The 24,326-nt window shown below is 40.5% G+C and overlaps 2 protein-coding genes across 5 annotated transcripts in view; both read right to left on the bottom strand.

The window, feature by feature from the left end:
- The window catches only part of llgl2 (LLGL scribble cell polarity complex component 2), a 33,483-nt gene extending 30,388 nt beyond the window's left edge, over window positions 1-3,095 (bottom strand). For all 4 annotated transcript variants that reach the window (XM_034860575.1, XM_034860574.1, XM_034860578.1 and 1 more), the window contains exon 1: window positions 2,781-3,095. The gene's annotated coding sequence lies outside the window, so the exon portion shown is untranslated. The remainder of the gene's footprint in view (window positions 1-2,780) is intronic.
- Window positions 3,096-4,045: 950 nt separating this feature from the next.
- Window positions 4,046-21,680, bottom strand: galk1 (galactokinase 1). Its single transcript, XM_034860353.1, has 8 exons — window positions 21,335-21,680; window positions 19,147-19,336; window positions 17,430-17,549; window positions 16,359-16,494; window positions 15,401-15,582; window positions 12,936-13,086; window positions 12,267-12,429; window positions 4,046-4,494 (listed from the first exon to the last, which is right to left on the bottom strand). Exons 1-8 carry the CDS (start codon window positions 21,497-21,499, stop codon window positions 4,420-4,422), a joined length of 1,182 nt encoding a protein of 393 aa, XP_034716244.1. The 5' UTR covers window positions 21,500-21,680; the 3' UTR covers window positions 4,046-4,419.
- Window positions 21,681-24,326: the final 2,646 nt, after the last annotated feature.

Genomic DNA, 24,326 nt, shown 5'->3' with positions numbered 1-24,326 from the left:
GCAGAGCACCATGCGGGGCACCAGAGGCAGAGCACCATGCGGGGAACTAGAGGCAGAGCACCATGCGGGGCACCAGAGCTGGAGCACCATGCAGGGCACCAGAGGCGGAGCACCAGAGGCAGAGCACCATGCGGGGCACCAGAGGCAGAGCACCATGCGGGGAACTAGAGGCAGAGCACCATGCGGGGCACCAGAGGCGGTGTTGAGGAACTCTTTTGCGGCTCGACACATCTACTAAACGCTACTGATGTGACTGAGCCAAGACGGAGGTCTGTAGCAGCTTCAACAACAAGCATCCGCCGCTCTGTAGCATGGAGCTCCTCTTCGCCGTTGGGTTTTACCGCTACTTACTAAGAATGCTACCTTCTGGAGACCATGGGATGTTAATGTAAATAACTCGCCAACAGGGGAAAATACAGGTAAGGTTGCAAAACAAAATTAAAATGAGTTCAACTTTTAGCGAAGACCAAGTGAATTACCTGTGTGTGAAAACAGCTTTACCTCGCGCATCCGTTTTGTTGGTGAATACATACCCATAACATTTAGAAAAGGTAAAAATGTGCAATTAATCGCGATTATTTGCAAGTTAACTATGACATTAATGCAATTAAACATTTGAATTGTTTGACAGCACTAATAAAAACCATACAGTTCTTGTGAATATTGTATTTTTTCATTAAGATTTCAAATTATACACTTACGTTGAGTGTCACCAGAGAGATTCCATCGCATTTTGAATGTGGAAAAAGAAATGTGAAAGATGTTGCAACCAAACCACTCCTTGTCTTTAGGCTCTACATATCCAAAATATACTCAGTTACCTGTCTCTCTGGGTATTTACATGAATAATTGCCGAAATGCATGGGGGGGGGGGGAATAGAAGCATAGAAGAAATAACTGCCAAATATATGCACATTAGTCTATGCATGATCATGCTACATTAAGAGCAGCTTTCTGTATTGATTTATGCTCATTTTTGGGGAGATTTGTGATAATTCATTTCCTACATAACACACATACATTTTCATGAGGTTTATGCTGCAAAGCCTGATGAGCAACAGGACATCCTAAATCATTTCTACTTCCTATCCCATCCCATTAGCAGACCACAGAAAAGGCTTATTTTCCTGCCAGCTAATGTGTTGCACATTGGGAGACGTGAAACAGGAATCAAGTTAACAGTTAACAGCGCTAAACACAGCGTGACAGTCTGAACCAAATGCTCCGTTTGAAGTTAACAAGCAAGGTCTTGGGACATCTCACCGGTGCAAGGTTATACGAATGAACTCTCCTGTTGAAAAATGTTGAAAGAATTGTTCAAAAACCGGTCAACACTAACCATCTTGCATTGTTTGTACAACCAAGACTGATACAACAAAAAAATCCTGCTTTTGCTCAAGCTTACTCCTCTAATATAAAAGTGCTTGCCCTACATTTGGGAGTGGCCATTATTTTGCCTCCATAACAGTCACAGGTGGACTTTACCATGCAGATGTAGTAGCACTAAATCTACTGAGAACAAAGGCTTTTTGTTTGGCTAGTCTTGATGCAGGTGGAGTTGGAAGGACAAGGCCTGTGTCCTTCAGTGTCCTGTCCAGTCCTAGGGGACTTTTTTTCTACTTGTGCTCAACAGTATACAACTTTTACCTGTCAAAGTTAATCATACTACGATTTAAAGAGATGGAAGACAAAAAAATATTAACGGTTTATAGTGTTGACACACTGTGACTCACATGTATAGTCACACATTTGAGTACTACAACTTAGCTAATTAAGTGTAAGCTGTAACTTGATTTAGTTGAATGGGTACAATGTGAGTAGGGCTACGTATTGTAAATGTATTTTTATTCTACGGGTTGTCATTTTTTTGGGAATTTACCTGAAACTAGCCAAACCGGTCAAAAGGCTTCTTCCTCATGTATACACACACACACACACACACCCCCTCCCCAACTCACACACAGATTACTCACGCTTGAAACCAGACCGTTGACTCAAAAGGGCTTACTAATGTACCTGCTGGGTTGACACACCTTGCTCAAGTTATACGTTTCCGTAATTATGCAACACTGCCAGGTACTACTTCTCACCTGGGTACACACACCAAAACGCCACGGTTTCTTCGGCACGACTGACAGAATAGGTTACACCACTTTACTATAACACGATACTTTTCGCTACTGGACTCGTGTCTTAAAGCTAAATGAACGGCTTCAAGTTGCCATAACATGCCCAGGTGTGTGCTAACGCCTAACGTTACTTAGGCTAGTTGACGTAGTTGTCTGGGCGCATTATTTACTGTTAATTTACAGTATCCAGCGGTTAGCAAATCAGAACACGCTTATCTAAAAACGTATTCTTATCAATGTTCGTACAGAAAAAAAAAATCTTTACTGTTGGCCTCTTTTTTCCGAACATGAATGACGAATTGTTTCAAGTCATTCAGACAATATGGTAACCTTAAGGTACAGTCGGCATGACTGAAATTTAACAAGAAAACTATTAATGCACAGTACAAGCTGTAAAACATGACGTGTGTGTGTTAGTGGCCACCCACGCATGCGTTTTGTCGGTGATATATGTCTATGAGATAGATTAGCCAGTGAGCAATTGGCAGAATTATGTCCAGCTAAACTAGCAACTTTAGTTAGCTTGAGTTAGAGCCGTTCAGGGGTTGAAGAAAAAATTGGTAGCTGTGATGAAAACGGTAACGTTAGTTTAATGTTAGCCAACTGGCTCGAAAGTAAGGAAACACCTGTGGGCACCAGCTCCCAACCCACCTGATTCAAAACAGCCGTCGCTCAGCCGATGTTCACCGTTAACAGCCGCTGGATAAGAGTCCACCCTGGCCAGTGTCGGGGGATTTAGTTTGCTAAGTATGAGCTCTCTCCTCATATAAAGTCGGAGAAAATGTGCCCAGACCGTAAGCGAGTACTCCCAGGATCCAAGCGATAGCGTATTTGCCGAGAAAATATCACGAATGAGCCCGGGTAAAAAAAAACTAAAACTGGGACAGAGTGGGGCTTTCTTTTTCCACCGCTGTGGTGGTAGCCTTGGTGTTTCCTGCTAGGCTAAACTTCACTGTTTTGCTAACTCCTCCCTTGTGATGCATTCAAGTGCACTTCATTAAAATCCTACCGAGAGAATAAGTCCCACCCCACTTTAACTTCTATTCCCACATCTTCCATAAATCAGTGTTTTTTCACCATCATTCTATCTGAAAATGTACCTTCTATCCAAATTTTTATCAAAATTAAGCAGAACATGTTTAAGTATCTCGTTCTGTATGATCTTCAAACTTGTCTAAACATCTCTGTTTTGGACAACATTTTAAAAGCATATAAACCTCCTGAAGTGAACTTTTCATGCCATGGGACCTTTAAGTTTAGGACTCGAGTAAACGTACAGTACTTAGTTACATTCTGTGGTTGATTGACCCTCCTATCTGGTATGTTGTCACGTGTAAGGGGGGTGACTTAAACCTTCAGTATGAGCTGTGCAGTAACAGTTGTATTAGTTTAATTTACCGACATTCATTGTCATCATAACTCTGCCCAACATTGAGCAGAATGTGCAGAGTGTGCTTTACTTCATTTTTGGCCACTATCGGGCTGAAGACAAAACACACTCCTGATATTTTATTGCCCTACAAAGGTGTTTTTTTTAGTGTGTTTTATTTACTAGGGACCATGTACAATTTAAAATTTAAATGTTACCATTTGATGCACTATAACACGGTCAAATTTACTTCTGCAGGACCCAATAAAAAAAACACAAACACCAAGAAAAATGAGTGTTTAGCAGCTGTGTCTGTCTGCTGTTTGCCTCTGAGCAGGTAGTGTACAGTGGATTTATAAGAGCCTTTTTTGTTGAAAACAGGCGCCTGCTAGTGTTGGAAATGAGGTTAATAAAAAAAGGTGTCTAATACATGAAGCAAGAAGAGGCTAAAAGAGCTGCGTGGAGCTGCAGAGCTGGTGATAGTTCTCTGTGTGTTTTCACTACCAGAGACACTTTTCAGTGTGCACGTTCGTAATAAAAAAAAAAAATGAGTTAAGAATAATTCCATTAAAAAGTGTCACATTTTCTTTACTTGATTTATTCCCAAAAGAAGCCTGTATTTTCACAGTACATGTTTAGTCAGAAATATACAAACAGTTGCTACATGTGTTCTATAAGATGATAAAGCATTGCATAACTAAAACAATCAAAATAATCTGACAATACAAATGTTACCAGAAAGCAATGTTTTACTGTGAAGGCACTTTTCCCCATATTAACAGAATGCTTTTCAATCAGCTTCAGTATGCATATCAGCATTTCATTTATAACTTGAAAAGGGAAAATTAAGAAGAAACATCAGAGAGAAATGCCTGTAAAGAGGAATTAATCAGTGGTATAGCAGAGATGTGTTGCCAAAGGTCAGGGCAGACTGAGAGCCCGAGCTCCCTCTGAAGGTGTTGTGACGTAGAACGTCGGAGTTCCACTGTATCGCTCCTGTTACGGAAAGGACACACACACACACACACGCACACACACACACGCACACACGCACACGCACACACACACACAATGAGTACGTAAACCCACCATGGTAACTGTAAACTAGAGACGGTTCAATACAATTGTTTGCTTCCCGATATCGATAACTGAACTTGTGTATCGGCCGATACTGCGTTAAGACATGTTTTATTATGTTTTAACAGTTGTATATTAATAGCCCTGTATGGGTGTGATATGGTTGCTATCATTGTTGTTAAACTCTTTGTTAGGGTTTCTACAGTTTTAACCAAGTCAAAGACTTTTTAAGACCTTTATTAATGAAATTTAAGACCTACCTAAATCACGACATAAAAAAAACAAAGTCAGAGTCCGGTAACAGCAAGTACGTTTAAATGCACACCAATATTCCACAATTATTCAGAATATGACAATATTCTGAATAATTGCACTTCCCAGTTGGATATTCCAAATAAGGCCTTTTTCAGAACATAGCATTATCTGAGTAAGACATGTGGGGTATTCTGATATTATTCTGGTTTTAGAGGCATTCTCTGGACAGCACATTCAGAATCTGCTTCTCAGCCAGGGTTGTACTAGCCTAGAAATCTAGAGACACCCAGCGTTGCTATTGCGTGCAGAGGGAATATGAATGACAACCATGTGTCCCGCCCCTCAGATCGAGCCCTGCCAACGGTGAGTTCCCTAACCCAACATCTTGATGTGGATCTGGCTAGTCAGGCTAGGGTTTTACTGCAGTTTGTGACAGTTTACGGCCTCTTGCCTGTTTACGGTTTATGGTCAGCTCTCTGCGTTGCTACGGTTACTGTACACAAACCAACAGTTTGCAGGGCTGCAGACCCGATAAGGAAGAGAAACACAGCTACTTTAAACATTATCAAAGACTTGGATATCAACAGGTTTTTGGATCTGTGCACACATCGCTACGGCGACCTCTTCAAGAAGCTGGATGAAGGAAGGAAAGAGGGACGCTGTGTTCACACAGTCCAACAAGTCCTCCACTGCTGGTAAACTCTGTAAAAAACTGTTTTTGCACGGTAACATGTAAACATGAATATTAGTGGAATATTTATTTCCATTAACCATGGAAACAACTTAGTGGGAATATCCTTTTTTTTTGGAATAAGGGCGAAAACCAAAATATTAAGTATGTAAATGTAATCAACGTCTGAAACTACTCCCAGATTTGGTCATTGGCATTAAGGACTGGTGTCTAGATTGGTTGCTATATAAATTGCATGTTAGTCCAATTTTTATCATCATCTCATGTTGTAATACAGCAAATTATATTTGGACTAGTGACGGAAAGATCTACGACAACAACTTTTCAATGAGCTGCAGAGGTAGCGTTACACTGATGTAGCCCATGAAAGACCAGTACCCATTATGAACCCCATACTTCATGAAATTAATTCCAAATCCTTGCCATCTCCAGGAGGACCGCCACTCCATTGCATTTAGCATAGAACATTTCCATAATAGGCACCTATGTTTGAAAGCCCATTATATTACCTTTTATATTTATTCTGTTCACTTGATATTGTGTGTAATTTTAGATTTGGCTTTTCCCCCCTCTTTCTTCTCTTTCATTAGTTTTACCCTCTTGCCATTTTAATTGGAGTATGCATCGGGGAGTGCCAAGATGAATCCCCTCTCTCCATCACATCTTTTACTGATTATGTTTATGTTAATATGTAGTATTTGTATATGTGTAAACCAATAAACTAAACTAAAAGCAATCCCTTTAACAGATAGATTAAGCCAACGATGTTTTAGATCTCAAGGCTGAAAAGGTCTGTTACATCTAAATGTTACATGTAAATGTCAATATGTGTATATGACGTGTCAGCACTTATAAATTGAACAGCTTATTATTTACTGTTTTAGTAAACTCTAAGACGGAATACAGGACACGGAGACCACAGACAAATGGCATTATCCGTATCATTTTGCTTTCCAGATTAAAAGGTTAAACCTAACTCTAACTAATTAACTGGAGAAGTGGAACAGTTGTGACTAAAGAGAGCCAAACCACAGTTCTTTAACTTGGCATGTTCTTTAGCCCAGAGCTCAGCACTTGACCAGCCGAAGTGAGGTGCAGTTGAGAATTTCCGTGGGGTCGGGCGTCACCAGATCAACCTTGAACCCTTCAGCCAGAGACACCTTCAGCAGCTCCTCCACAAACCCCTGCATGTCGGTGATATCACACGGGTTCCGGTGCCCGTTCACGATGTCATCCAACTGTGTCAGCTCGGTGTTGGAGACAGCGAGCCCCTGGTAGCGCTGCTTGTCGTACTGGTCCTGCGGGAGTTCGTCGGGCCTTGGCACCCACTCCAGCTTCAGCCTGTTCTGCCTTGGATTGCATGGATGGGGGCTAGTGAGACCCCGCGATGTTCTGTAGGAGAAGTGCTCACAAATAAGGGCCAGGAAGGCTCCCCAGGTACAAAAGAGGTCAACGGTGAAGGAGCGCACAGAGCATGTGCGAAGCTCATAGTTTTCGGGCCCATGGCGCAAGTTAAAGTGGAGAACGCGAACCTGGAATGAGAGGGCAGAATATGCTGACTACACATTCTGCAGAGTGTACACAAACAAAGAACCGGTCTGTCCATGTCTCTAAAAGTGCAAGCTGACACACAAAATCTGTGAAAAGATAAGCACAGCGTATCCTCTACCTCCTGCTGTATGATTAGCAGCTAATAGAGATTCAAATGACATACCTGGCCCCCTTATATGCTGCCACGGTTCCCTTCATTTCTTTTTTAATGTACTTTTAAGTTATGTTTTTTAAACTACAGATACAATGGGGAAGCTTGGTTGGAAACATAAATGTGGTCATATTTTCAACCAATCAGACTCGGCATCAACGGGTTTGCTGCCCTTCGGTGGCCACCGTGTTGAATGTAAACGAAAAGTTGCTTGCTGTCGATCATTGGCCGTAGATTCTCTAATGTCATCGTGTCAAACCCGCCAATAGCACGCCAGGTGGATAAGCCAGTTTGTGATTGGTTCCCGCAAATTTGTAAGCAGGATAGAAAAATGTACAAGTTTCCAGCCTGAGCTGCAGGGAGAAATCAAACCGCCGGCCGATCGGTCTTATCCATAGTCAATAATTAATCTTAATTAAAACTCAAGCAATGGGCCTCATGCAAAAACATTTTCTTATTCTAAGCCGAAATCTTTTTTGTTTAAGGTTTGCTCGTGCAAATGTTCCATTCACCAAACATTCTTAACTGGACAAACATGTTGTAAAACGCTAGTTTCCTCCTCCTGTGATTTGATCATTTGCATAATCCTCGCCCTCTATGTTGCTATATAACGCTACCTGTTCCATTTAGCTTGGTAAGACTTTTGTGAATGAAACTTTACCCCAGAGAATAAAGAGAAGATTTTCCCATAGCAGGATCTGCTTTCAAGAATCAGCTGATGAAAACAGAAGTTTAGCAGTGTCAATAGGTGTAAACACTTTTTATCACAATACGATATTTTATCGATTCTTATGACCACGGTACAATAGTAACTGATATCACAAAGTCTCCCACAATGCAATGTCAATTTTGATTCCATTCAGGGGCCTGCGACCAATCCAAGACTACACATAAGCCCATTTAACAATATCTTATGTATATTTACAAAAAATAACTAAAATACACTTATTCTGACAATTTCAATACTAAGCTCTTCCAGATATTGAAAACCAACTAGACTTGATTGAATCAATCCAGATTGGACCATCGTTAAACCCCTCCTGCCAACGCTGTGTTCCCAGAGCAGCGCTGTACTGTGGGGGGGCAGGAATAAAGAGGGATGTGAATATTATACAGTAGATGATGTCAGCTGTTATAATGAATTGGTTATGTTCCCCTGTCAGCGACCTGCATAAAGGCCCTGAGGCAGCTGTCGGAGTGAGAGGGGTTTTTGTCTGTTCATGATGACAGATCGACATGCTCCCTCCCAACTCGTAAAACCCGAACGCTTGACAGTGGCTCCAGCGTAAGATACCGACACAATCATCTCCCTTTAGTGTCTGTATGAACGCACCGGGTACAGCAGCAGCTCGTCCACGGCACTGTAAGATGATGTAGCATTAAAAGAGACAACGGTAGCGAGTCCTGCACTGAGGAATGTTTGGTGCCCCTTTAAGGAGGTTTTAGCCAGTACCAAAAGGATAAGAATTGAGAATAAAAATTCAAATCCTCTCTAAATGTTTTTAAGAGCAATTTACCAAACAACCTTTGAATAAGTATGACATAAATTTGAATATGGAGAGCTAATCTCAGTTATATTGTCCAGACTCTGTTTGTACTGGACTCTGCTGATGATTTCTTTAAACAATAATATTATTTTAACCAGTTTTGTTAATTGGGGCTTCATTTACTCAAGCATTTATGTTTATCAAATTGTCAGAAATAACAATGCAAATGCATTGATTTCTGTCAAATGAGGTAACAGACTCATTGACCTTACTGTACTGAGTCCCAATCATCCTCTCTCTCTCTCTCTCTCTCATTTTTTTTTTAACCATTAGGTAAGTAAATTGAGAACTAAATTTCATTTGCAACAATGACCTGTCATAGTCACATAGTTACACATTCATACCCAGTCTGACCTGCAGGCCACTGAGCAGTCCCCCTGGAGCAGTTGGGAGGGACAAGTGCTGCTCTCTCACTCCCCCCCACAGATTTTATCCTGTTGTTCTGAGGATTGAAGCGGTAACCTCCTGGTTCCACGTTCGTTTCTTTAACATCTAGGCCACCACTCAGTAAAGGAGACCTTTTGCGTCAATAACAGAAGCCAGAGGCACCTGACCAAGCGTTTCTTTTCTGACACGACGGGGGTGACAATGTGTTGATCTGGACCACTCATGAACTTTGTTTGTACTTGCTTTTCGCAACAAGTTACCTTAAAGTACCCGTACGTGCCACTGTAGGACAAATTTGTGGTTCTTCCATGAGGCCCATTGACTTGATTGATCATCATATTGACACACTGCTATAACTAAAAAAAAAAAAATACCTTGGAATCAACATTAACCATTATCATGGATCCTAGCGGCCCTCCTCTAAGGCTGAGAGGCATTAATGCCTCATAGCGGCACATCTCCTCCAGCAGGGGGCGTATCTGGAAGAAATCCACCTCTCTGCGCAGCAGGGCCAGCTCTGAGAAGCCATCCGGCAGGTCCAGGGAGCTGGAGCGCAGGTAGTTGAGAATGTACCTGAACACTTTACCATCACGGTCTATGAAAACATTCCCTCGGTTATCTCTAAGTACAGGGATTTGTCCCGTGAACATGGCACCTAGCATCGAGTCACGGCAGCGGGTCAGGGTGTCCAGGGTCGTAGTGTAAATTTCTCCACCGACGTTCAACGACACCGGGTCCTGGAGGGAGTCCCTGTTGCTGTTGTCGTCCAGTGAGTTGAGGTTAAGCATCTTGGTAGCAAAGCCTGTGGTTTTTTAGGATCCTGTGAAACCTTCCCTGAAGTTGTTATTGGGAGGACAAGGATCCTTCTGCTCTGCTCAGGAATGCTGAGGACTGAGGGGCTGTGGAAGTGCCTCTTTTGTTTCCAAGTGAGACTTGTTTTCCTTTGACAGTTAGCAAGCCACAGCAGTAGTAGCCAGGATACGGCCAAGTTAGGAAAGATGCGAGGAACCTCGCCAAGTCCGTTTCCAAAGCTGAAGATTTGTGAAACCAGTTTTAAACATATACAAGGCTGATGCTCTTTTCCTTCTAATTGTTGCCAAGCAAAGATGTCATCCCTATAAATGCAGGCGTTTCCCAAGATGTTTCTGCGGTTGATTTGACATCTTTGTTGGTGTGTCTCCAGTAGGATTCTGAGTCAGCTAACATCAGGCCTACAGTCTGACTGCGCTAAAGCTGAAAGACAGCAGGGCCACAGTGACCAGACCGGCATGCTAATAACTGGACACTTCTGGCTCCGCGAGCTCGCTTTTATTCTTCTCACACACACGCACACACGCACACACACACACACACACACACACACACACACACACACACACACACAGTCTCAGCCTGACACGGGGGACTGGGCAATTTGTTGGAAATGTACCCCTTAAAGTGACAGAGGGAAGACTGAGCTGCGCTTTTATCCCCCTGAGAACAAATGAACAATGTCCTCAGACAACTTTTCATTACAAATACCCTTCGGAATGCAAAGATTTTCCAGGGAACAGAATCGTGAAAACAGAGAAGGTAATTTCCTAACTAAATGGCAGCAAAAGTGACTTTGTTGCAGCGGCTGTATTATGTTGCTGGATGAGAATAATAAAGCTGAATAAATAAGAAGTCCATTAATAGAACAAATACAAACATGATGATATTAAATAGGATTTCAACTAAAAGCAGTAGAGTGAGGTGAAAAAAACAACACAGGGATATATGAGAGGAAAGGTTTCAAAGATTAAAAAAATCATGTGTTTTCACAGCATTAAAGAAATGTCTGACGAAAAAACGTTTTTCAGACTGACCTCATGTAATGGCGTAGGTATGACACGTCAATTCGTATGCCACCATCGGCGTGTTATCAAGACGCATACTCGCTTTTTAGCGTGTTTAACAACGCCGTTTGGCCTACATTGACTTACATTGCCTTGCGATTGCGTGTGAATTTACGCCATAGTGAGTAATATGAAAAGGCTTAACTACAGTGGAATTATGGAGAATATACAGCTCAAACAAATCAAGATTTCTACCATTTTACTGCTAAAGTTCCTTTACTTTGCACGGCTCCCAAACGGCCAAATGTGTTTTCCCGTTGAATTTGAAAGCTGTTTCACAAACTACAGCTCCTCACCTTCCTAGGCATGCCTAACATGTCCATAGCTACTGTGGAATTATGGAGGAAAGCCAGACAGAAATGAATAAGTTCCAGAAAAACACAGGACTTTCACCCAGGAGACCGGTGATTGTGTTCCTATTAAGGCAACCCCGTTCATCTCAAAAGTCCTCTCTTGACATAGCTCAAAACAAATTAAGCTGAGTCTTGGTTTTATTGGCAGCTAAGTTGCGAGCTTAGAAGATGTTGAGGAGGCAACTTTGGTTAAGTGAAGGTAAATTTCCATCTATTTTGATGAAAGCTAGTTAGCTAGCTAGTTTCCCTCATGGAACATTTTTTTTACAACTGAATACATAGAGATGAAGTTTACTTGCGGTAAGACAGCATACATTTGTGCCTTCAACAGTGCGTTATTCTTGGGATAAGGAAATACCTTGATCTCTCAAATGCCATGTAAACAGCATTCATGCCACACTGGTTAAAGATAATAAAGATAATAACAATAAGAATAAGAATAAGAATGTTTTTCCACACTGTGACAACAGTGCATGAATGAAGCCTTAAGTTTTTAAGTTTTACTAATTTAGTGGCCAGTTGGCTGGCTAATTAATTAGCTCATTGGCATAGATCAAGCAGAAGAAAAAGCCTTATCCTGAACAGATGTATGTTGTCAGATCGCCACCTACTGTACACGAGGTGGAGTTACTCCATCATTCATTCACCTGTTCTCCGCGCTTGTGTACGGACGGAACTGGTAAACCTGGCTGTTTTTCAGCTGATGATTTTCTTCAACAGCATATCTGGTTGCATTTACCAACTTTATTTGTTGATAATAATCCTGATAATTTACATACAGTACACATGATCTCTACAGTATACAGTGTCTGCTTGCATGAAGGTGTGTGTGTGTGTGTGTGTGTGTGTGTGTGTGTGTGTGTGTGTGTGTGATTTAACCTGTATATGGAGTATAGTCCTGTCGATAGCATGGGCCTGTAGCAAAGTCACGGTGCATCCACCGAATCCTCCACCGGTCATCCGGCTGCCAAACACCCCCTCCACCTCCATGGCTGCACACACCAGCTCATCCAGCTCCCTGCAGCTTACCTCATACAAGTCTCTGAAATGCGGACATCATGTTGTTTTTAAACAATGTTTCTATTCATATTTCATTGCAATTACAATTTGAAAACAACGATCAACCTCATTTTCCAAATGAGAGCTACAGTCCAGTATAGCAGTATAGTCCAGTACAGTATAGCAAAATCAATACATTTCTATTCTGGCGGATTCAGATTCAGATTTATGGAAACAGCAGCAGCAAAATCATTTTAGGGTCAAGTGGTATGTTCACAGACAAGATGAACATAGTTTTATTGATCACCTCCCTCCAGAATGGTTTCATTTTTTCACACTCCCAGACACTCCTTTAGCCTCACTGCATTTAAAAAACAAAGGTTAGGTATATTTCTGTTGTATTTATTCAATTTAACCGGAGTTGTGGATGTCTGCATCAGCCAATTACAGACCCTCAAATTACCACAATCTTTCCTGAACAGTGACTCATGGTTAAACAGATATGATACTAGTTCTCTTTCATATGTGATCCAGCTGCTTTAACTGTACCTGAGGGAGTTGTGGCTCTCCACCATTAGCTTGCCAAACTCTTTGTAGGCTCCTCTCTTCAGGGCCTCCGCAGCTCGGACAGTTCTGTCTATCTCCTCAATCACATGACGAGCTCTTCGACAGGTTACATCATCCAGTCGCTCCCTTGCCTCTGAAACGATAGGGAAGGTCAAAACCTCGCGCTACTACTTTAGGCTTCAATGGATTTAAGTAGTATTGGATGTTAGAGCCTCTGAAAATAAAATGAAGATCTTAACCATTAGTCAAAATAATTTATAATTTCTGGGTTTTCATAAATAAAAAAACTAGTAAAACTAGTGGTAATTAGTTGGAATGAAGTTGGCTAGGAAGATGTGACACAGAATTGGGTGATATAACCAAAACGTTATGCTTTAAAGTCAGGTGAAACAGACCGGATCACTTTCCACCACGGCTGATGTGAAGACAACACGAGAGTTAAACAAGCACTGGTATCTCTCACACATCATCGCTGCTTTCACCAACGGTGTAATCTGTGTTTAAAATAAATACATGAATCCTCTCTGATCCTTGTGGGGTCCTAATTAGCTGCTAGGCCTGAGCGATGAATCTCATTCCAAGTCCACATCGCATTGGTTATTTAAAAATCCAATATTCCGATATTTCGGCCGATATTTATAAAAAAAAAAATTGATGTCCCTAACATTAGTTATTTGTAGATGTGGGTTCTCAGTAAAATAATCCATTCATCCATCTTCATCCGCTTATCCGGGTCCAGGGGGGAGCATAACTTATTAATTTCTTAAAGTTCTGATAAAAAAATGTATAAAAATATAGATTTAAGATATTAAACTTAAAAGAAAAAAATAATCAGTTTGGCCAATAGGGAGGTTGTAGAGCGTTGTAGAGAGTCCTATGGTAGACAAACTATATAACGCCAACACTCAGAACATGGTTGACCGTTTTATTTTATGTTTTTAATATTCTTTGATCAGAATAATTAATTTTGTCATTCTTTTTTTTTGTTGGCCATTATATATTCTGATACCGATTTGGGAAAGTTTGGGAAATGCCTAATATCCGATATATCAGTCGGGCTCTAATTCCTAGAACCTTTTTTTCTCGTGTTCTGAGTGGATCAATTTAGGGATTTTGAAGTTCTTCTGACCACAGTTCCTCTCTTTCAGCTCCCGCCTCAACAACAACACTCATAACATGGTTGGTTTTTATATTCATTTATCAAAATCATTTGTCATTAGAAATTATTCTGATGAATGCTTTTTTTATTTTTATTTAAAAAATATAAAATATTGAATTTTTTATTTTAATTTTTTTTAAAGCATTTACAATGGCAGATAAATATTTAAAAACAATAGACACTAGGCTGTAGGTCCGAGTCAAACCCGGGCCCGCTGTGTCAAGGAGTAAACCCCTGTATTTGGGCGCCCGGATAGCTCAGTTGGTAGAGCAGGCGCCAGAATACAGGGGTTTCCAAAAGTTTGGTACATTCACAAAAAGACCCTAGGTTGCATTTTGGTGAGGGTTACGCTTTAATACTGGATCAATGTCAAAGTTTGTTTTTCCCATCAGTCACTTAGACACAAAAACATACAAGAACATTGGGTCAAGGTTGAGGAAAAGGGTAGTTAACCTTTAACGCATGTTATTCAATGTAATGTTTACACCAGGTCTGTTGTTCTGCAGTGATTTTTTTTTTTTTTTCAGATGTTCAGAAGTCACAAGGATTACATAACGTGTTGATAAGGAAGTTATATAACTCTACTGTGATTGAAAGTAGGGCCGCACAATTAATCAAAAATGTATCGACATCAAAATTCCAAAGCTGTTAGACGTATTTTTCTCTTGACGATAATATAGATAATTTATTCCTCTTGATTGCTCTACATTCTCCTTAAAAACATTTTGCTGCGTGTGTAGTCATGTGACTTTGACGGACCAGTCAGCCGCATGGAAAGCATCATGGACTCGAGTCAGCTTGGGCTTAAAAAAAAGCAGTGTACGTCATCTTGAAACATTTGGGCATCAGAAAAGATGATTTAGGACAATATTAATTCATGCATCACCCTCTCATATTTTCAGAACACAAAGGCCTGGACCACATACGTGAGCCGTTTATATTTTGACTGTATCCATTATTGTGTTGGTTGTACGGTAGAAGGGCATCAACGAAGCACTCCCAGAAGTGGAACGTTGTGGATATACTGTAGACTAGATTACATGTGATCTATCTTGGAGAATGGATTATTTAAACCCAGCCCTACTAGAGGCTAAAGCGGATTTTCTGCCTACATCTAAAAAAGATTAACATTAAAAGTTTTTAATGAGGTCTTTATCATCACTGATCACTGGGACAGAAAAAGCTGTACCTAACACAAGATGAAAGGGCAGGAAAAACAAAAGGTTAAGACAGGATTACATGGATGGAATGGATCAGCAAAGGATTATAAAAAACATATACTTCCCACCCTCCAAATCCTTCATGGTGGCATCTCTGAGACTGTCTTTCCCCAGGATGGAGGCAGCCTGCTCACACTGTCTGCGTCTCATGGGGTACTCACTGCCAGTCAGAGAGTGTTTCACGTTGGAATTGGTGATGAGAATGACCAGGCCTGGGTCTGCCAGAGGGACAGGGGTGGCCTCCAGGGACCTGAGGCAAACCACAAAGAAGCACAAGATTGACAACGTTGGATGTAAGTCAGGGTTTTTCCTTGCTCAGAATGGTCCATTCTGGGGGGACTTCGCACGGCAGTCGGCATGAGTCCACGTACAGTAGATGGTCTGTGTTACCTTATTTGACAGAAGTCTATGCTTTTACTATTATTCTGACAATTTTATAAACAAAATGTACGTTACGCTAGGGCTAAGAATAATGAATGCGATTAGCCAACCGTAAAGACCACGATTGACTGAATGTGAATATTTAGTTAAATGTTTAAAACCGATACAAATATTTGGTTAGTTAAAAATCTGATATATCAGCCAATATATATATATTTTTATTTTATATCGGGAAACACGTAACAAAACCGAAACAGATTTCCCTAACATTAGTTATTTATAGTTATTTATGAGTTCTCACTAAAATAATATGAACACAATTTGTTTTATTATGTAATAGAGGAACATGCACGCACACACACACACACACACACACACACACACACACACAAAGCGCAGCAGGCAAACGCGGGGAGGAGAGAAACCCTTTTTTCTTCAAGAGACTTGTTTAAATTATGACATTGACTATATAAATTAGATTTAGTATTTTTCATACTTTTTTTTGGTGTATTTGTTTTCTGCTTTTAACGCTATAAAGACCTTAGCCCTCCTACCACTTCCTATTATTCCTATAACAGCTAAAGAAGAGACAACACAGTCATCTGGATTCAACCAAAGACTGTTGGATTAATCTACTCCCACTACCTGCAGTCAATGAGCAAAGCGTGGCCCTCCCTGCCCAGAACAGACACAAACTGATCCATGATGCCACAGGGTACACCCGCATGAGTGTGTTCTGCCTTCTGACAGGCCACTGCTTTGGACACCTTGTCTCCGTCATCTGAAGATAAAGAGAGATGAAGAGTAAATACCAAAACTCCAGGCTCGTATTATAATTAATGATCAAACTAAATAGTTATAGAGACAAAGTGCTTTAGACTCTAATTAAGCAGCATTGTGTCAACACTTACACATGTTGATTACATGTTGATCCATGATATACATGTCATCTATAGACATTGAAAAAAGTACCCCCTATTGACTGCATCAAAGCTTATACAAAAAGAACTGACTTTGATATTACCTTACAAAAAAATAATATATGCTTTCATAACCTTGTGATGGGATTGTCCGAACTGAATCGTGTGCGCATGTAATTTAAAGTGTTTATGATTGATTTGAGCAGAGCTTTCCATGAGCGTCGGCTGCTGGCCAAACAGATACTTTTGATTTAGAAGTTGTGATGCACTATGCATGAACCTGGCTTAAATTTTGTTTGGTGTAACAGATGGTTTAACATTATTTACTCCCTTTTTATTATTATTATAGTCACTGTATTTATTGGATAAATGCTGGAATAATTTTATATATTATAGGTATTGAGCATGTGTGTGTAATTCAGGCCTGTGTGTAATGTGTGTAATAACAGTGTGTAAAGTGTAATTTCCCCTTGTGGGATACATTATCTATTATTAATAATTATTGCTGGAAATTCCTATCTATGTTCCTCGCATTAAGATATAGAGCAGTGTGGATGGTTTCCTATGTTATGACATGATTTATGTGTTATGCGGTGAATATTAACCTTTGAAAAAACAAACAAATCGCAAATTGAATCATAATTGCGATATCTGGCTGAGCCCTAGCACAGACCCACAAGTATATTTACAGCACTTACCCCCGGAATATAGCTCCAATGTCCTTGACATCATCTGTCTCTGATATAATGAAGATTCCATACAGAATATTGGAGTCGGACAGTAATCAGATTCTGACCTGGCTGGAGTTGCTGCAGGAATGTATAGAAAGCCACCTCCAGAGAGGCCGAGCTGGACAGACCTCCTCCTAGGGGGACACTGCTGGCTATCACCGCCCTGAAACCTGGGACAGGAGGAGCTGAAGCACAGACACAGTACACGATGAATAGATATCCTGTGGTGTCATCCCAAGGCAAAGAAATGTCAATAAAAAGTGCCAATAAAACGTTTATAGAAATGTCTCATAATATATTGTCTCTAGAAGTGCATTATTCAACTTTTGTTTTTGTTAAAAGAGAAGATAAACGCAATACAATACTATTGAACCTCAACACTTCTAGAATCGTAATAATGAAAAATAATAATAATAATCGCAATACAAATCAAATCGGCATCCATGTATTGTGAGGGAATGTAATAGGGACAAAAGCATCTCGTCCCGGCCCTACAGGATAACACAAGCTTCTGCTGTCCATTGTTCTCATTCACCTCATTCAGGACTGACTGTATGAGGCGAAAAATGACTAACTGTTAACTGTTCTTATAGAGCACTTTTATTTATATACACACACATTCACACGCTGTGGCCAAGGTTACCACCTGCTCAGATTCACACTCTGATGGCGCAGCATCGGGGCAACTCTAGGTTCAGTGTCTTCAACATAGTACTGCAGGGCCAGGGATCAAAGCACCAACCTTCTGATTGGCAGACGACCGCTCTACCACGGAACCACAGCCGCCCAACATTTATTTTGTTGTTTACAATCATGGGGCGATTTTAGTCCTTTTTTTATGTCCTTTTTATTTTTAAAAAATAATTGTAAAACAAAAAAGATCTGTGTTTGACAAGCTCCCGTGAGATCAGTTCTACGATCATGTCGGGAAGTGGTCATAACATGCCTTCAATGTTGGCTAAGCTGTGTCGAACCTAAATGGGAAAATGCTGAACCAGTACTTAAAAAACAATTCCAATTCCTAAATTAACTCTTGAAAAACGACATTAAAATATAAATATTGAAAAAGATTTTAATGTTAGAATATATTAACATTTTAAAGTACTTAAATATATAATAAGTAAACCTAAGTCACCTAACACACAACTACAATAGTGTAACAATAAATAACAGTTACACTAATACCAATAACAACAAATAAATGTTGAGTTGGTATGGTAACCAGAGCCCAGAAGGAAAACAGTAGACTACAGAGAAAGTGTCACATATGTACTGTACATCCGTTTTGGAGCAACTGAGGGGAAATATTTCACTCACTCTATGAGTTAGGTTCAGTGTTCTGCATTAAGTGAAACTAATAACACTGACCCCGTACTTTAGTCCCTGCGGGGTCTTGAACCGGCAACCCCTCCAGTTCCCAAACCAACTCCCTACGGACTGAGCTATTGGTTTATACCATTCCATGTGGACTACCACAGCACCTATGTAGAAATGGTCATGCTGCTCATCGTTGACGTAAGTTTTATCAATATTATTGGCATTGTTCTAGTTGACAAATTCAGTGTTTTCCCTCCAATGATGGTCCAGAATGATGTAAAGTCAACATAGTAACAGTCATGTAAAATCCACATAGTAGAACAGTTATTTTTTAATAGGTTAAAAGGGCGCCAGGTACCCCTAAAGCTCTGATCCTAGAATCACCCCAGATTATAATACCTTGAAAAAATAAATCCCAGGTAATGTTTTTATAGCCATGGATAGGGTCATTATTTAATTGTTTACCCCTGTAATGCTGTATCACACCCTTCACATAGTTCGCCCAGTTGGGTAACCCTGGAGACAGTGCTGATCCATAACTGGGCAGGCTGAAGTCCACCCTCCGAGGCTCATCAGCATCCTCTGTTGCTGTTACCACGGTAACGTCCTGGCCTGAGGTTTGACTCCCTACCACCACAGTCACCAGGGGCAGCGCCTGGCTCACCAAACACAAAACACATGCAGCTGGTGGTTATCCCTTCACTCTATGTCAGAGAGGAAGTACACTCCATTTAAAAGACAGGAAGCGTAATGTTTTCTGCTTATCCCTTGTGGAATGTGGAACTAATAGTGCATGTGCCAATCTTCAACTTCTCCTGTTGTTTAAGTGACCCACCAAAAGTACGGAAGACGATCAGGGCGACATGTGAACCTTTATTTGAGTTCTGAGTTAAAAGTCCAAATTCTGAGGAAAAAGTCGAATTGTTTTTGTTTTATTAAAAACAATTGGTAGCATCCAAATTGCATACTCTGCACTACATCCTCAACATGTTTACTATCGTTCAACATACTTTTGTGTAAATAAACAGTAATGTGTAACTTTTTGGACGCATTAAACTGTCATTTTCAACATAACATCCCGAGAGCCTCCTTGACGTTGAAGACATGTAACCACGGTAACCCCTGCCAACCTCCGCTGTAGCAGCATCACCAGATAACGGTTACATTACTGACAGATGTGAATTACTGGGCCAAAAATCATTTAAATATGTAAAAATGTGAATTAGACCGTGATTGATGTTACAGAGCTGCTTTGGTTCCTGTCCATTTGTATGCTATGAACGTGTTCTTTACCACCGCATTGCATTGTGGGATATTTAAGCCGCCGCAGTGTCCAGTTAAAGCTTGTCTACGGAGCCTGTTCACTACTTATAAAGTCCCATTGTACCAAATTTGGTACGAAGGGTGGAAGTGCAACCAGGTCAGAAGCCCGATGTTTCCAGAGAGTGGAAGTTCTTCCCTTTTGGACATTGTCTGGTCCAGTATTATATACAGTAATATTTTACCGGAAGTATTATGCAAATCACGTACTGTTGTAACGTACTGTTTGCATACTGTTTTAGCCTTCTAAATAGCATGTTAGTGTGGAATTTCAAATTCTGGCTTTAAGCTCACAATTCTGACATTTTTCTCTGAATTCTGAGTTGTGAACTTTGAACTCAAACACCTTTTTTCACATGTGGCCGTAATCTTCTTCCGTATCAAACAGGAGATGAAATCTTAATATTTTAAACTATATGCTGTTGTTACAGAGCAGGCCAGTCAGTGAGTTGGGCGGCATAATGAGGAAATGATCTAATTGCAATTATTTTGATTGATATTGCGATTGTGATAGGATTCACGGTATTGGCGGGAATGATAATTGTTGTATCATGATTCTCATTTTCATTGAAAAATATTAAAATCTAGAAAATGAAAATCGTTTATAAGATAGGAGGTCTGTAGGACCAAATATGTGAGCCGGGACATGGGTTGACACATACTTTACCTTTAACAAAAATGTAGATATTGCAGTCCTCTATAATGCAAATTCAATAAAATTGCGATTCATTGTGCAGCTCTATCAATGAGTTTTTAACCCTCCTGTTGTCCTCGGGTCATTTGACCCATTTTACAAAATTTCTATTGCAGAAATTTGGGTTTCTTTCAAACAACTTATCAAAGAAAAACAACGTTGATGGTTCCATACAATGCTCTTCACAAGTTAAATAAATACTACTCTTACAAAATGTGGGTGTTCTATTCAATTTTATAGCTTTTAAGCAAAAAAAAGATGTTAAAAATATTGACAAAAAAAGCTTAAAAAATGCAAATAAACGACAAAAATGTAGGGGGAAGGCGACGAAACGTCGTAAAAAATGACAAAAAACTCTGGAAAAGTGTCGAAAGAAAAAGTTGTACATTTTGACCCAAAAAAGACTAAAAGTAGCATAGACGACGGGAAGACAACACGAGAGTTAACATGTTTAGAAGAGCCCAGAGGTGTGTCGTCATAACCACAGACTGTATATTATTAATATTAACAGTCTATGGTAATAACACGGCTCCCAACAAGCATTACATTCAAACATAAAAGTGCCAGGTGTTTAAACCATATACCGTTAACATACTGTCTATGGTTTGAACGAGGTTTCGTGCTGAGTCATGACTTTACCATTGGAAGAACGTATCCCTGGTTGTAGTCAGTGTGCTCCCCTATCAGGTTGACTCTTCCGGGCGCACACACCGCCACCCGCGGAGCCTCTTCCCCGAACACCTGCACGTACAGACGGCGAGCAGCCGCAACGAGCTCGGCTACACTCGGACAAGAACTAGCCATTGAGCAGCAAGTTTGAAAACGGAGTTTATCAATGAAACATGCGCGCAAAACCCGCCCAAATATTTTAGGGAACTTACACGCTACCAGAACGCTAAGAAGCGGTTATATATACAGTAGACAAGTTATTGTTATTATGACTATAGACAGATTTTGACATGTCAGGAGATCTTTACTTCCTGGAGTTTTGGTTCAACTCATTTAATGCAAGGCCCTGATTGGCGGGGAGACGTCACATGACACTGTGGTCCGCGTGAGAAGAAAAAAGAAAAGCATTGACGAAGATTACGGATGGTTAACTTCACAAAAACATGGCTAAATTAATTAAAGATACATAATATTCACCCAATAAATCTAGCTGAACTTTTACGAGCTTTTCAAATAAGTTAGCATTGTTTAGTCCACAGACATTCACAGACACGTCACGGGTAAATCCTCCGTTGCTTTGAGGATTACCCATAATCCTGCATCATTAGTAGCGTCATCTGCAGTTACATCTTTACAACAGCAGGTGGCACAATAGCAACCATTTCCGCTGTATGAATAATTGTATAAATAGATTATTTATCATTTATTATTTTACTTATAACCATATTAAATTATGGTATGTCTACTAAAGGAGGCTCCTAACTCTTGCTTCAGGCTTTATACAACTACCCCTAGGCAACTAAGTGCCTGATCAAAATAATAATAGGACATTTTGTATTTATTTAAACCAATCATAATCGTCGTGGGTGGTGCTAAGCGCCGGACAGAGCCACGGTGCCTCTGCAAAATAGCCTCAGGAAGGAAATTGTTTTAGTGGAACCATAGACCGTTACTAATAATTATTATGAATATATATACAGTCTATGGGTGGAACATGTGTACATTCAAAAGTAGTTTTAGTCGTGCTACAGAAAACTCAGATTGGACAGATAGTCTAGCTAGCTGTCTGGATTTACCCTGCAGAGATCTAAGGACAAGGTAACCATAGTCCTCAGATTGGACAGATAGTCTAGCTAGCGGTCTGGATTTACCCTGCAGAGACCTGAGGACCAGGTAACCATAGTCCTCAGAAGGGACAGATAGTACAGCTAGCTGTCTGGATTTACCCTGCAGAGACCGGAGGACCAGATAACCATAGTCCTGATAAGTCTATAAGCGAAAGGTAATGGACGTCCGGTCGAGAAGACTGACATCTGGCGGAAGTTTCGACAGCACTCTGGCGATCCTGGAAGTGGAATGTCGTGAATATAGACTACACCTATTACAAATACAATAGCACAGGACAACACACACCATTTCACCTTTCTGCCCTCTGGGCTCAGGTACAGGACCCTGAGGTGCAAAAGAGCTCCCTGTGGCAAATGTCTGGCGCCTGGAGCCAATGGGGCCCGTGACAAAACACACATATACAACCCATCAGGGCCACTTGCTTTGTGTTATGCGTCATTCCGTTATGTATGTATGTACTACCGTTTTGTGTAAGCTGTCCATAATGTACAGTGGTGTCAATAAGAAATTCCCCTTTGGGGACAATAAAGTCCAAAGTCTATTACTTTTAGCTTGAATGTCTCATACACACACACACACACCATACTACAAAAAACTATACTTGTCAGGGCACTGCTTTGTCTTACATTTTTGTGCTGAAATTATTTAATAAGAGTCCAATGAAAAGAAATCAATCAAAATAAATAAATCACAAAGAAGACAATGGTGTTGGTCAACACTTTACTTTACTTTACTTTACTTTACTTTACTTTACTGTATGTACAACTTTACTGTTGTACATACAGTAGTATTTCTGGTTTAATAAATACCATTTAATACATAAATAATTGCAATGCATAAAATATACAATTCCTACAAAATAAAGCCTGAGCGGCACCATACGGTGACAGGGGCGATTACCATTTTTAATTGGGGTGGCACAGGGGGGGTAGCAATAACCAGTCAGGGGCATAGTGGATAAGATTGAAAAACATGATGTAATTTTTCTCAATAAAACATCACATTCATTATTAGTGTCACATGTTTTCATTTTAAACAATTGTATATCCAATATATATTGTAACAAATCACATTTCTAAAGGCTCAGTCTGCCACCTTTTAAAAAATACAACAATTCCAGTGCCAGTTCCATGATATCAGCATTTTGGCATAGTCATTATGAAGACATTAATTGGTCATGTGACAAAAATGATTAATCATTGGACAATTGGCAGATCAGGCAGCCAAGTGATTGTGCTGTGATCTAATGGAAATCCCATGTCAGAATGACAGCACTCTAGCCCAATGGATTGCCCCCCCCCCCCCCCCCCCCCCCCCCCCCCCCCCCCCCCCCCTTCTAGCCCCACCCCTGTACAGTGAGCTTTTCACAGAATCATTGTTATCATCAAGGCATGCTGGAAAGACAGTCAAAAAAAGACAATATATGTCATTTAGACAGTGCACAGCATCTTCAACATGCTACATCAGTGGGTTTTTCATACTAGAAATCCAGCAAGAAAAGTAGGATCAGGAGAGGGTGATTTGGATTTTTAATACAAAATAAATATCTTTGGCAATACAAAATAATAAATGTCTGCAGCATCTTGATTCAGTCTTAAGAAATGATCTAAAAAGGCAAAAAAGGGAACATACGGGAGCTGTGACAGAGCTGGGAGGCTAACCCCCAATTTCCACCAGATGCGTAACAGCATCGGAGTCATTGGGTTTGCACTAAAGTCAATATGTGTGTTTCCACGGACTGCGGGACGGCTCCGTCCCAGCTCCGCAGACCTTGATCCCACAGCTGTAAAATTTAAAAGTGTCATCTTGGCTTAGGTGTTACTTAGGTGTTAGG

This window comes from Etheostoma cragini, chromosome 21, assembly GCF_013103735.1.
Source record: "Etheostoma cragini isolate CJK2018 chromosome 21, CSU_Ecrag_1.0, whole genome shotgun sequence".
In the NCBI taxonomy this organism is placed as follows: domain Eukaryota; kingdom Metazoa; phylum Chordata; class Actinopteri; order Perciformes; family Percidae; genus Etheostoma; species Etheostoma cragini.
This window is presented reverse-complemented; position numbering and strand designations above follow the sequence as displayed.

Bases quoted from the DNA above. Each gene is read 5' to 3' on its own strand.
- galk1 (XM_034860353.1), bottom strand. From the start codon at position 21,499: ATGGCTAGTTCTTGTCCGAGTGTAGCCGAGCTCGTTGCGGCTGCTCGC. The intron at 16,495-17,429 runs GTCAGAATCTGA...CTTTATCTTCAG, and splicing joins CCTGCAGCAACTCCAGCCAG to ATGACGGAGACAAGGTGTCC. The intron at 13,087-15,400 runs GTGGGAAGTATA...CTATCGTTTCAG, and splicing joins CACCATGAAGGATTTGGAGG to AGGCAAGGGAGCGACTGGAT.